The sequence below is a fragment of the Manis javanica genome, chromosome 13 (genome assembly GCF_040802235.1).
Source record: "Manis javanica isolate MJ-LG chromosome 13, MJ_LKY, whole genome shotgun sequence".
In the NCBI taxonomy this organism is placed as follows: domain Eukaryota; kingdom Metazoa; phylum Chordata; class Mammalia; order Pholidota; family Manidae; genus Manis; species Manis javanica.
In genome coordinates this window covers 1747440-1760673 of record NC_133168.1, presented here as the reverse complement: position 1 = coordinate 1760673, position 13234 = coordinate 1747440, and the positions used below count along the sequence as shown (strand labels likewise).

Sequence of the window (13234 nt, the reverse complement as noted above, 5' to 3'; positions counted from 1 at the left end):
CATTTTTCCAATGTTGACAACATTTCAGCTGAGAAATCCCCGTATTTCTAGAAAGCAGAGCAAACCTGAATGGAGAGTGGTTATGATCTCACTGTGTGTAACCCTGTAAAGTGCTGCTGAATGGTCTAATAGGAGAGAGTAGAATCCAAACCAGAAACATGTAAATAGCGTTCTTCGTGCCAGTAGCTGTGGGGCCCAGTAAGAAAAAGATTGTGCACAGGAGGCCTGGACTTGGAATCTACCACCGTCATTCAACAGACCTCAGGTCCCTACACTGTCTCCTGCGGACTTGGGGTGCCAGGCTGACCACCTAAGAGTGGCAGGGACCCTCAAAAGGACGATTCACCGCTGACCCCACCCCCTGCAGTGGGCAGCCCCCATATGTTTGACTCCCCCCAAACTTCATTACTAATAGCCTACTGTTGAAGCCTTTACTTTGTTAACGTAAAAACACAGTCGCCTAATACACATTTTGTATATTACGTGTATTATATACTATATTCTTACAATAAAGTTAGCTGGAGAAAATGTTTTTTCAAATTGTTACAAATCTCAATTTTCCCAGTATGTTGAAAATACTTGTGTGGGCTCGCGCAGCTCAAGCCCGTGTTCAGGGTCTGCTGTACAGTCAGACGCCCTTGGTAAGCTCTACGGGGCTGTCCAGCGCGGGGGCTGAAATTGAACGCGGCCGTCTCACATGCTCAGGCTGCCTGAGTTTCACGTGCAGCGCTGTTTCCCAGCCAGGTCCCGGAGGAGGAGACGGGCGCGGTAAGCACCCAGTCCAAGGCTGTGCAGGGCCGCATCCTGACCCACCCCTGACCCCAAGCACTAAGCTGCCCGCCCGCTGGCTCAGCAGAGTTGCGGAGCAGAGCCCGGACTCGCCAACGGCGGAAACCGCGGTCAGGTAGGCCACTCCGCGCCCCGCCCCCGGAGGCCGAGCCCGCGCTTCCCTCTCCGCCCGGGCCTCGCACTCCCCGCCTACCGCCAGCCAGGCTCCGCCCACCACCACCCAAGCCCCGCCCACTGCCGTCCCGCCGGCCTCAGCGTTTCTACGCACGCGCCGGGAGCCGCGCAAGCTCAGTGGCAGGCGCGGCTCCGGCCCCGCCTCGCCCGGCCCGCCCCGCTTTGCCCCACGCCGCCGAAGGCCCGGCTGAACCGCGCAGCTGGTCGGTACTTGGAGCTGGGCTCGGGGCTCGGGGCTGGCCGGAAGCCCCCTGCCTGCTCCCGCTCCCGGCGCGTCTCCTGGCCCGCGCCGCCCGCCCAGCGGTGTCCTGGCTGTGCGGGCCGGCGGCTCCGGGGCCCGGGTAGGTAGTTTGTGTACGTTTGCCATGGAAACGCCGACCGCGCGAGCGGGACGAAGGTGCGGCGTCCTGCCGCGGCCTGGCTGGGGGCCCGGAGTGCAGAGCCGCTGCGCGCGGGCGGAGAGGCTCCCGCCGCCGGTTGGCCGGGGCTTCCCCCCGCCGCCGCCGTTCCGACCCGGTAGCGGAGGAGAGGCGGCGAGAGCCCCGTGCATGCCCGGGCTGGGCCTCGGCTCTTCGTTTCTCCACCGAAGCATTTAAGCCAAGTGCGCGGTCCTAGCCCAGGAATATGTGCTGGATGAGAGGGCGGTTGGCTAAGGGCTTTGGGCGACAGTGTGGCTCGGCTGAAGTCACACGATTGTACTGGGCTCTTCCAGGTGCGGATGAAGCCCAGCGAGTGTGTTGCACAGTACACATTCACATCCAACGGTTGCACGACCCGTGCCTCTGCTCTTTGTATCCTGTTTTGAGCATTTATCAATTCTGATAAGTGGTTGGTTGGCATAGCTGACGTTCAATAAAATACTTAATCAAAATTCTGTTTTCATAAAGGAAACACTCCCATTTAAGTTTTTAAACTTAAAAATTGTTTGCAAACACTGAGCAAGTCATCCCCTACTGCAATTTCTTTGTTTAGTTTTTAATTCATAGGGGAAGTTTTTGGTGTATCCTTTTATTTGCATAGCACTTGGACAGTACTTAACGTTTTTTAAGGGCCAGGCACCATGCAAAAGTACTTCACATGAATGTTGTCATTTAATTCTCAAAATAATCCTATGAAGCAATTACTATTATTATGTGCATTTTACAGAGGAGGCAACTAGCGCTTGGCGATGTTAGAAGCCTTGCCCACGGTTATGTATCTTTGAATTGTAAGGGAGCGTTTGAACCCTTCCTCCAGCGTCTAAGCGCTTACCCATTGGCCCCCTGGAATGCTCATAGTAACACAAAAGTCATTCAAAATCCTGGCGAGGGTCTTGAGTATTTGATCTGTAGGGTTATGTGGAGATGCCCAGTCTTTGCTGTCGGGAACATTCCGATGGGGCAGTGCTGCATTTGGCAAGAAGGCTCTTGGTTCGGCAAAGATAAACACAGGTGTTTATAAATAAGTATAAGCTTACAAATAATGTTTCTGTAACAAACGTTTCAGAGAAGCCAGGCCGCCTTTGTGTGGGGATTTTTTCCCAGCTCTGGTGTGCACTTGAAAGTGTAGTCCGGCAACTGCACAGGTGTTGACCTTCAGCCTCGCCTCACATGAAGAACTGGGGCCAGAGTCTGGTGGGGCGACACCAGGTGTAGAGGCAGTTCTGACGCAGTGGGAGGGCGTGCCGACAGAGGCCAGCCTGCAGGTGTGTGAAGCCCAGGGGGGGACACCTACCCGAGCCGGGAGAGGCACACCCAGGACGCTTTCTTGAGTACTCCTGAGCAAGCCAGGCGACTGTAACAACCGCCTGAGTGTGTCCTTTCCACTCTTCCCTCCTTTCCTTCCTGCCCATCCCTGCCAGACCACATCATGCCTTAACATATTTTAATTTGCTCGGCAGCTTTTATTTAATTTCTTGACCTGCCCTCCAGTTCTCTTCCTGGTCCTACTCCAGTTTTCATTTCCAGGGCTCCTTCGTGTCCAACACACACTCCGTGTAATATACTAGGCCTGCCATGGTTTTTGTTAGTTGTTTAATATACATAATTCTGCAGGCTTTGCCTGAATTCAAACTCCTCTGTCAAGAATTCCTAGAATAGTATTGCTTATCTAGTAATTTTGTAGTGTTCCCCCTCAACACCTGGCCTTTCCATATGAAAGCCATAGCATATTTTTTGTAGTTTTCATCATCCTCTTCTCCTTAAAAACAAACACCCTGGGTGGGGCCTGGGTAGATCTAAACAAATGTTTGTTGCCTGTTGTTATATAACAACCTAGTGTGTAGAATCCTAACATAGTAAATCCCCTTATTTCTCTAAGGAATCAGCTGTTGATTCTTCTTATGGAAATGGACTCTTTTCAGTTTCCTTGGGCATATATCACAAAACGTTTTTTCTTTTTTGCAGAAGTTATTCTAAAACTGGGCAGCCAAAATATATGAATAATTTCCAGACCTCTGTCTCCCTTGAGGTACAACATTTTCAGGAGGTTAGAGGTTTATTGTTTAATAAACACATAATACCATGTACTAATTGGAATTAAGTTTCTAAAATCTCAGCGTTTTGAAGTTTAGAGCGGTCAGGTGTCTTACCACGCTAACCAGGCCTCTGTGGGCCTCGGCAGCATCAGAAGGGCCTGCGTTGTCATGGGCCCTGTGCATGTCGGACCGAGAGGTGGCCCAGGAAAGGAGCATCTGATGTGGGTGTTTGGTGTTTATTCATCGAGGATGTACCTCAAATTGAAGGTGATTTGAGTCAGTTTGTCCACATACACCATGGGCAAGTGTGGGGCTGAACTTTTTGTCTGATTTACAGATTACATTTGTAAAAGCAAATACAGTTTGGAAATAGGCCCGTCTCTCTCAATTTAACCTTATATTAGCATTTTGTGTGGAGGGCAGTAGGAATGAAAAGGAAATGTTAGGGAGACATTTTAACAGAGCTCCCCCTGCCCCCGCCCCCAACCCCAGTATTCCTTGGGAGATCTGAGAACATGATAGGGTTTTCTCGTCGGCGTCTGTCCTTCGTGATTCTTCGTCTTTTCTCCCCAGGGTCTGCTGCTACTTTGGGTCTCTTCCCTCAGTCACATACATTCCCGCTGGCATAACTGTGCCCATCAGCCTGTTACCATTGAAAGCTCTTCTCCCATCCTGATCTTCTAATTGTAACTGCCTGGTAGATTTTTAATTAAAAATCGCCTATGATTTTTTTAAGCTTCAACATTCAGGAATCGCTTACACATGTATGGATGGGTTTAAACACTGTCTAAACTACCGGATGAAAATAGTTGAGTTTTTGAAAAAAATAGTTGGTTATGTTTTCAGGGTGTGGTGTCCACCTGAAGACGGTTTTACTTTAAAAGGCAAGATGCTGTCTCCAAACAATAAAAAGCTAGAAAAGCTGGATCCGTTTTACCGACCGTCAGCGTCCAAGCAGAAGACCAGTGCAGAAATCATAAGTGAAGCACGAAATGCCTTAAGAGCGGTCAGGACCCAGAGACCATTCACACCCCGGGAAGACCAGAGGATGCTATTCGGGCCCGCCTCTTCGAGGACACCAGAAAGCAGGCCTCCTTCCTCCTTCAGGTAATGCCGCTGCCTTGCCCGCACACTCAGATCTGTCAGCCACCACGCGGCATTCGCCCTTAGTTCTAGCTGCCTTTTTAGTCTGACTTCTCATTTAACCTCTCCTATCTGTTCAGGATTCCTAAAGATAACCCCAGACCCTGGGTGCAAGAAGTTGCTTTAGATAGAGATGGCTAATAGTGATTGTCATGGCGACTTTATACCGTGGTACGAAGCTTTAAAGACTATTTACATGTCTTTTCATTATTCAATATTTTTTATCCTTCTAAAAGCAATGAGAGGACTTTAATCATTTTTAAGTACAATAATTTTCTGAACTTGCTTCTTCCGCAAGGCTGATGCATCAAATGATTTTACTTGTTTTGGGGCTGGTGTGAATAGAAGAAAAGATTCTTTACAAACTGACATTTCTGTTCCATCTCCTGTGTAGCCTCCACACATCCAGTTTCGAGCCGTCTGATTCCAGGCCCGCCTCTGGCGCGCGGCTCAGTCCCCTGGAACTCGTGAGTATCTCAGAGCACCGTGGACGCTGCAAACTAGAATTGGCCAGAATACTTGGGATCAGCACTTAGATATCCTAAGAAAATGATCACATAGCCCAAAACATACTAATCACTTAAATTGAAAGGAAATTCTTTTATACTTTTTCAAATATATGGTTAGTGTCTAATGACATACTGCTGTTATTTACCTATAGTTTGATAATAAAAAATTTTAGAAATCTATAATAACCTGGCAAACAGTGTTTCACAATTTTTTTTGTTTTTTGATAGTTATGTGTATATATACTTTTTAATATATATATATAAGCAAATCACGCACGTGCATGCAGAGTCAGAGACATATGTCACAAAAAATTCCAGCTGTTTCCTGTCTTCTTATTCTTCATTCTCCCCTCCCCAGTGGCTCTCAGTTTAAACTGTTTTGGCACATTCTTTTGGTATTTACATCCAAATTTTTAAATAACACAGTGACTTGCTGCTCTCTGACTTATGAGCTTGAGGAATTATCTAATGACTTCCCATAAGGAAGATAAAAATTTAACTCTTGTCTGTCTTCCCACACCTCCTCCCAACACCCTTTCTGTCCCCACGGCCTCTCCCAATGGAGATAAATCATAAGTTTGGTTAGACCACTTTATGATTGTATAACCCCTGTTATAGCTGAGCCTTGAACTAATGATGATTAATGATGATTACTTCTTCCCTGGACCACTTTTTGTTTTTCCTGGCGTTAAAAATCGTCCTGCTTTTTCAGTTTTGTATTACTACTGTTTCACCCCAAAACTCCTCCCCAGTGGTCCAAATCTCCTTTGTACATCCAGGCACCCGCGGTACCCTGCTGCCCCGTCTCCTGGGAGGACTTTCCGCACCCCCTCCCGATCCGCCTGCCCTGGGCGTCTGACGCAGCGCGCCACTCCCTCTGGTGCTGGCCTTCCTGCTAACTGTACCCCAAGACCTCACTGATGGGCTCTTGTTTGGGGAGCACTCCCCCTGGGTAACTTCTTGAGAAAGTGTGTATGGGAAGTAAATTATTTGAGTGCTGTGTTTTCTCTCTCAAAGTTTGTCGGATTTTTTCTCTTTGTTCCTGGTGTTCTGAAATGTCACGATATCGGCCCTCTGTGTAGGCCATTGTCATCCACCACGCTGGGCACCTCACTGTGGAACCTGGGATCCTTCGGCTCTGGGAAATGTCCTCAGTTATTTGGATGAGTCTCCCCATCTTTTGTTCTCTTTGCTTTTTCTGGAATTTATTGTTTAGATATAGGATCTCTTGGACTGATATTTCAGTTTTATTTTCTCTTTTCATTTCCCATCTTTTTCTGGAAGAGACTTTATCTTCTAATCCTTTTATTGAGTTCTTTTCATTTCTATCGTATTTTTAATTTCCAAAAGCTTCTTCCCCCCAGATTATCTTTTTTTAAAATATATAGTATTCTCTTATTCCATGGCTGTAGCATCTTATCTGTGTACATTAATGATAGTTTTGATTTTAATTATTTTCTTCTTACTTTAATGTCTTTGTTGCTCATGTGTGTGTGCACCTTAAACAACATAAATTTATTTTCTCACAGTTCTGCAGTCCAGATTAAGGTGGTGGCTGGGTTAATTTCTCCTGAGGCCTCTCTCCTTGGCTTGTAGACGGCTGTCTTCTCTGTATCTCTGCATGGTCTTCCTGCCGTGTCTCTGCTCTGTTTTTTGTTTGTTTTGGTCTTAGGTTTTCATATCAAAGGCCTTCCTCTGATAGTTCAGGCTATTCTTATTTGAGAGTTGGAAATACATGGAACGGGTTGCTCGGCCTGTTGGTGATACCTGGCCACACCTACATTTAGGGCCATCTGCTGTGCTGTGTCGTCTGTGAGGCCCCCCTGGCAGAATCTCCAGGGCTTTTCTTGCGGGCTAGTCAGTTCTCTACCGGTTACCTTCCAAGCTCTTGTCTGGAGGATTAAGGCTGGTTGCTAATGTCCAGGAACCAGGTGGCAGAAGAAGGTAGGAATGCCAAGCCTTCAGTATGTAAGCATTCAGTTTTATCTGTGTTTGCAAAGGCACCCTGACCCTAGCTGCGCCCGGGTGTCCTGGCTCAGAGACCCTCCGTCTTACTCTGTCTAGAGAGCAGACCTCTATTCTGCTTCGGGTTCAGCAGCCTGGCTGTGTGGAGCAGCCACCCCTTCTTGTGGATGCACATGCCCTGTGTCCCCAGAACCGCAAGGGCCTGGTGATGCCAACTCCTGAGCCTTTATGGGACTGGGGTGTCAGTCAAGCTGCTTCTCAACTTTTATTATATCTGCATGTGTGTGTGCATGTGTGTGTGTGTGGGCGTGCATGTGTGTTTTGCTGATAAGCTATTTGAAAGTAAATCATTGGCCTGGTAAGACTTCTCATACCGAGCCTTCAGTGTGCACCTCACAGGAGCAGGGACGGTGTCCTACATAAATGCAGTGATAATGTCGCAGCTCAGAAAATCAGCATTTTCCGGTGGTGCCATTTAATATACAGTCCATGTCCAAATTCCCCCAATGTCTCAAAATGTACCTTATCTTCTTAAAGTATGCATCAAAATGCTTCTGTGAGGAAGATTATGTTTGTTCTTATACTGCAGATGACAAAAATAAGATTCCAAAATAGTAAGCATGAACTAATACGCAGTAAATACTTTGCCAGCCATTGTTGACACTTGGCTTTTTGCACCTATGCCGTTGGAAACCACCTGGGTTTTGAGCCAGCCACGGCAAGAGGGCCCCCGTTCGGGGGCCCAGTGGGTCTCCCTTGCTGGAGGACGGCTCTCTGTTGCACAGTCTGTCACCTGACTTCTGTGAGCTGTTTTTACATTGCTGTAGTTTTTTGAGACTCCCTCAGTTTGGATCTGCTCTTCCCTCAAAGTCTCTGTTTCTGGAGTGAACCTGGTCCTGTTGAACGGGGCGGTCCTTGGACCGTAGGATGAATGTTAGCAGGTGAGGTTGCAGTTGCCTCTGTTCAGGGTCATTGCACATAAATTTCTTGACTGCAGAATGGTTGAGTTCAATGAGTAAAGTAAAAGCAGGCTCAGAAAACTCCTTTAAGTTCGAAATAATTTTGTTTTAGTGGATTATGTAAGGGTCTTAGGTATATTTCATTTTAAAATAATTGAAGTTTGGAACTCCCAGTCAAAAAGCTCTGAAAGTGGCCTCATACCATCTGCCTTCCACCGCCCCTCCCACTTTCTACTTCTCCCTTTAAAGACCCTCCTACTGTGGCCATCACTAAATGACCAAGGGGGGAGATCAGGGGAGATAGGAGTGGAGGGGGAGGGGATGGGATGAAGGGGACAGCCGGCGGCGGGGGGAGGCACCTCGGACTCAGGCGCACCTGCTGGAGGAATCAGCGAGCCCTAACCTGTCGAATTGCAGCACTTTTAGGCTCTAGGACTTTCTCAGACTAGTTGGCCCTTTAACAGTTCCTCACCCAGCGGTCAGATGGGTCAGAGGGACCCGGAGAGCAGCCCGTTCCAGCTCCTGCATTTAACAAAGCAGCTCGACTCTTGGCCCTTCTGTTTTTCCCCCTCTACTGGTCCTGTGGTCCCCCCAGGCCCTCCAGCAGGCGGTGGGCTACCTACACCCAGGAATGCCTTGGTTGGCTGGCTGACTGGCTCACCAGGGTTCCCAGACCCATAATCTTATGAGACAGGTGGAAAACCCTGCAGTTTGCAGTCTTCCTTTAACATTGGAATCTGCCTGCTGGACAGTGTGCCCAGGTATGTATTCCGTAGCGGTATCTGCCTGCTGGACAGTGTGCCCAGGTATATATACCTTAGCGGTATCTGCCTGCTGGACAGTGTGCCCAGGTATATATACCTTAGCGGTATCTGCCTGCTGGACAGTGTGCCCAGGTATATATACCTTAGCTGTATCTGCCTGCTGGACAGTGTGCCCAGGTATATATACCTTAGCGGTATCTGCCTGCTGGACAGTGTGCCCAGGTATATATACCTTAGCGGTATCTGCCTGCTGGACAGTGTGCCCAGGTATATATACCTTAGCGGTATCTGCCTGCTGGACAGTGTGCCCAGGTATATATACCTTAGCTGTATCTGCCTGCTGTACAGTGTGCCCAGGTATATATACCTTAGCGGTATCTGCCTGCTGTACAGTGTGCCCAGGTATATATACCTTAGCGGTATCTGCCTGCTGTACAGTGTGCCCAGGTATATATACCTTAGCGGTATCTGCCTGCTGTACAGTGTGCCCAGGTATATATACCTTAGCGGTATCTGCCTGCTGGACAGTGTGCCCAGGTATATATATACCTTAGCGGTATCTGCCTGCTGGACAGTGTGCCCAGGTATATATACCTTAGCGGTATCTGCCTGCTGGACAGTGTGCCCAGGTATCTTTTCTGTTTCTCACCAGCTCGAGGACGTGCTCTTTCGGGTGGTGGTGTTTATCCCTGGTGCCCCTCTGCCACCCTGGTGAGCGGCGCTCAGACTCACGCACACAGGACAGCTGCTGTCATACTTTGGATCATGTGAAGTCGGAAGGGAAGGGAGATGGGACCATGTGAATAAACAGGATGCTCCGTCTTTCCTCGTTACCATTGTCAAAACAGAGTTCTCCCAAACCAGTCTTTCCTAAACTTACAGAGCCTTGCGATTTAAGTGCAGATGTTTCTGTTAGACTTTTCATTGACCTGCAGGAGAGGCACAGAGTGTAAGAGTGCAGCTTGATTAGTGCCACAGCCTCCAGACACTCAGTGACCAGCCTTCAAATAGAAGGAAAAGGTCATCACCAGTCTTGCAGAAGCCACCGCCCCAGGATGGTCACTCCCGGCTTCTCACAGCAACAGTAGCTTGGGCCGCCTCTTTGTATTTTAGGGGATCCCAGCTTCAAGTATTTGGCCAAGTAAAATTTAATGTATTTTAAAAAGAAAGGGGGTTGGAAGCCTCGTTATAGCTTGAGGACGGTGGAGAGCTAGATAAGGAAAAGCAGAACGGGGACGCCAGGGGAGTGGTTTTCTCTCACTGTTTCTGAAAAGAACGGTGACATTACAGCGGAGAGTGACTGCGGAGCCCAGAGCAACTGGAGACGGTCACGGTGGTAGGAATGCACGAGCAGCCACCACGTCCGAGGGTCATGTTCTTCTGGGGCTTCTTAGTACTTGCTTTCTAATTTCTGAGAGGCCTTTTAGTGCGTGCGCGCATACGAGTGTGTGTGTGGTCTCTGGTGCTTCACACATTGAATCATAGAAACTCTACGTGGTGGGGTGACGCAGACCCCCTTTCCAGTCTTCCTGTGGAATGGGACGACCCCCCTCCCCTCTGTGATCAGGAGGGGCCCCGCCAGCAGCTGGTCAGGCCCCACTGGGCTGGGGTGCGTGTCCAGCCAGGCAGCGCCTTCAGTGTTTCAGGAGTTCTGACTTCTTTGATTGCGTTGTTCTATGAAAATAGTCTTTCAGTCTTCAGTGAACTCGAGCAGTTTTCTCAACGAGAACAGATCTTAAAATCTGACTTTCCCAAGGTCCTTGATGCCCTTTCTCAAGGAGCCGGTAAGAGGCCTTATCTTGTATCCAGAGAAAATTCAGTTTCTTTTGGGTAAAAATCAGTTGTTGTAAAACCATGTTTTCCCCTCTTGTAAGATCTTTTATTTAGTTCCCGAAACACGAGTAACACTTACGCATCTGGAAGAGAAGCCATTTACTTCATCTGCACTGTGCCACCTGCAGGGTGCAGACGTTTCGAGGTGAGGACGCCTCATACTCACGTTCAGTATTGGGGTTGTCCTCTGTATTTCATCTTTGATGATGTCCAAGCACCGATTTTCCTGTGCTACCCTCTCAGCTTTTTGTCCCTGTTACCTTCGTGGCCTTAGGCCCGCTCCCATGGACCCCCAGCAACACATTAGGGAGGCCAGGAGGTGAAGGGGCTGCCCGTCAGACGGACGCGGCAGGGCTCACACCGGCAGGGGCGGCTGCTGCCTCCGGGAGGGGCCCGCCTGGAGTCGGGGTCCTTCTCCCTGCAAGGTTGTGTCAAAGGTTGGAGCCTTTGCTTTTAAGGCTTAAAAGTTGCTTGGAACCAAATCTCATAAATAAAGGGTGAGCAGCTTACACAGGAAAGAGAGCTGGTATTTCTGGAGCCTCCATAACAGGCATTGTGTATGTCAGTGTCTGTGCAAGGTGGCGGCTACTGGCTCCATTTGACGGCTGGGCAAGTTCAGAAAAGCAAATGGCCTGCCCAAGTTCACATAACTAGTAAGTGGATTCCACTCCAGACTGCTCTGATCCCAAAGTCATGGACTTTTCCTCTATATTAATCTGATTATTTCATACCCTTTTTCTAACTGTGTTTAGAAGAATGTATCTCTAAAGTCATAGAGCTAATTTTTTTGGTCTGGTTATGAACCAGCTATGGGTGCAAATGAACAAGAGGATATAAAAAATATTTGGAAAACGTTATCATTATTGAAGGAGCTAAGTTTTTGGAAGAACTCCAGTGTAGATGCCCGAGCCCGGCATTTGAAACTGTCCCCAACATGATCGATGACCCCACCCTTTGTTCCCAATTATCTGACTTTAATTTCACACTGGATTTTTTTAAAATTTGTTGATTGACCCACTAGATTGAGAGTCACTCATTTCACATATTGTATAAGTGGATTTAGGAGCTTTAACTCAGTTATTTTTGGTTAGAGAATTAAAAGAACTTGCTGCCCTGAGATCTTCCTTAAACAGAATTGAGCTCAAGTCAAAGGCGGAAGGCAGCACAGAACACAGGCGGGAGTGTGGGCGCCTGTGGACTCCGGCCCCGGGCGGGAGGCCACCGCCACCCAGAGGTCAGACCAAGGGTACCAGCATAGAATTCTTGAGATGTAGAAAATACAACACTTTGATATCATTTAATTCCAAGGCAACTCCCTGCTCTTAGGTTTTGTGACTTTTTCATCTAAGTTATTCAAAAGTTTGTGTATGCCATTTAAAAATATATATTTTTGTGGAGTCCAGAATACGTAAAGGTAGTTTTTGTATCCCACAGAGTTTTTGGCACATGTAGGTGCCCAAGCAAATGTTTTCTGAACTGAACTGAACACAGAAATTTGCAAAGCATGTTAAATATACTCTACCAAATTCTGTAGTTGTTTACACAGGTATCTATTTGCTAGCGTGAGTAAACTATTTTTTCAAATACCCTAAGCAGGGCGACAGAGTAATGCATACACTATAACTCACCAACGCAGTGAAAAGCGCCCTGTGCAGGACACACCAGGAGGAAGGGCCAGCCGGGGGGCTGGGCTGATGCCCTGCAGAAACCTGCGCTCGGCCATGAGCCGCAGGGCCACTCAGGGGTGGGGAGGCTGGTTTGAGGCGCAGAGACTTGTGTCAATCATTTAAAACTTTCTCCCCAGAAACCGAAAGCCCCAGCAACCCCCAGCATGGACAGGGGCCCCTGCGCTTCCTTCCCTGCGCCCACCACGGACCCCGCGAAGATGAGGAGCCGGAGGGGCAGCGGGGCGCGCTGGTTGAGAGCAGCCCCCCCTGGGGCTCCCCTGCCGGCCAGAACCCCTCCTCCCACTGGGGGTAAGGCCATGGCCCCTCTGAACGGGGGGCATGCTCCTTTCCCGACTCTGCCCACAGTGCTGTTGCCATCGTTGTTGCAGCTCCACCCTGACGTCTGCATCAGCCAAGAGCTAATACTGGGGTGAAGCTGGCCCAGGAACATGGCTCACGTCTTTGTGGGTTTTCATAAAGAATACCTAACTATCAGTTTTTTTTAGAAAAAGGTACTTGGAAGGAAAAGAGTATTTGGGAAGTGTTTTCCAATGACCAGGCTCACCTCTATTGGAAATAAATGGTTTTGAAGTTAGATATCAAAAAGTGGTTAATTTCATGAGGTGTATTTATGATTCATTCCACGTACCTAAGCTTAGGTCCCATGTGGAAGTGTGGGCGGAGGTGGCTGCTGGCAGGTGTGTATTGTACACCTGGAGCTGGAGGGGCGAAAACCTCAAATTCTCAGGAGTGCCCCTGACAGCGGGGTCGTTCCCGGCCAGAGCACACTGCTTGTCGGCCTGCAGGAAACACCCCGTTAGTGGCATGAGGCCCAATTGAGTGGAAGTATCAGGGCACCTTGCAGACAATACAGGTAAGTCTTGCTTCAAGAGACTTTACTTCAGTCATGTAGGTGTGTGGTCAGAGTCATATCATAAAGCTGTTATATATATTACATCAAATTCTATTATACATT

At 48.5% G+C, this 13234-nt stretch overlaps 1 protein-coding gene and 1 long non-coding RNA gene across 6 annotated transcripts in view; both read left to right on the top strand.

The window, feature by feature from the left end:
- The first annotated feature begins 732 nt into the window (after positions 1 to 732).
- Positions 733 to 13234, top strand: part of ARMC2 (armadillo repeat containing 2) — an 88416-nt gene continuing 75914 nt past the window's right edge. Inside the window, exons 1-4 of one of the 5 annotated variants that reach the window (XM_073220811.1) lie at positions 733 to 904; positions 4265 to 4525; positions 4956 to 5028; positions 12396 to 12567. In XM_073220811.1, coding sequence (XP_073076912.1) covers positions 4308 to 4525; positions 4956 to 5028; positions 12396 to 12567 — 463 coding nt within the window. In that variant the 5' untranslated portion in view covers positions 733 to 904; positions 4265 to 4307. Of the gene's footprint in view, positions 905 to 1051; positions 1305 to 4264; positions 4526 to 4955; positions 5029 to 12395; positions 12568 to 13234 lie in introns of those variants that run through there. The other 4 variants (XM_073220810.1, XM_073220813.1, XM_073220812.1 and 1 more) reach the window with 4 other exon arrangements.
- Positions 1314 to 3140, top strand: LOC140845782 (uncharacterized). Its single transcript, XR_012124673.1, has 2 exons — positions 1314 to 1754; positions 2449 to 3140. It is a non-coding gene; the product is annotated as an uncharacterized lncRNA (long non-coding RNA).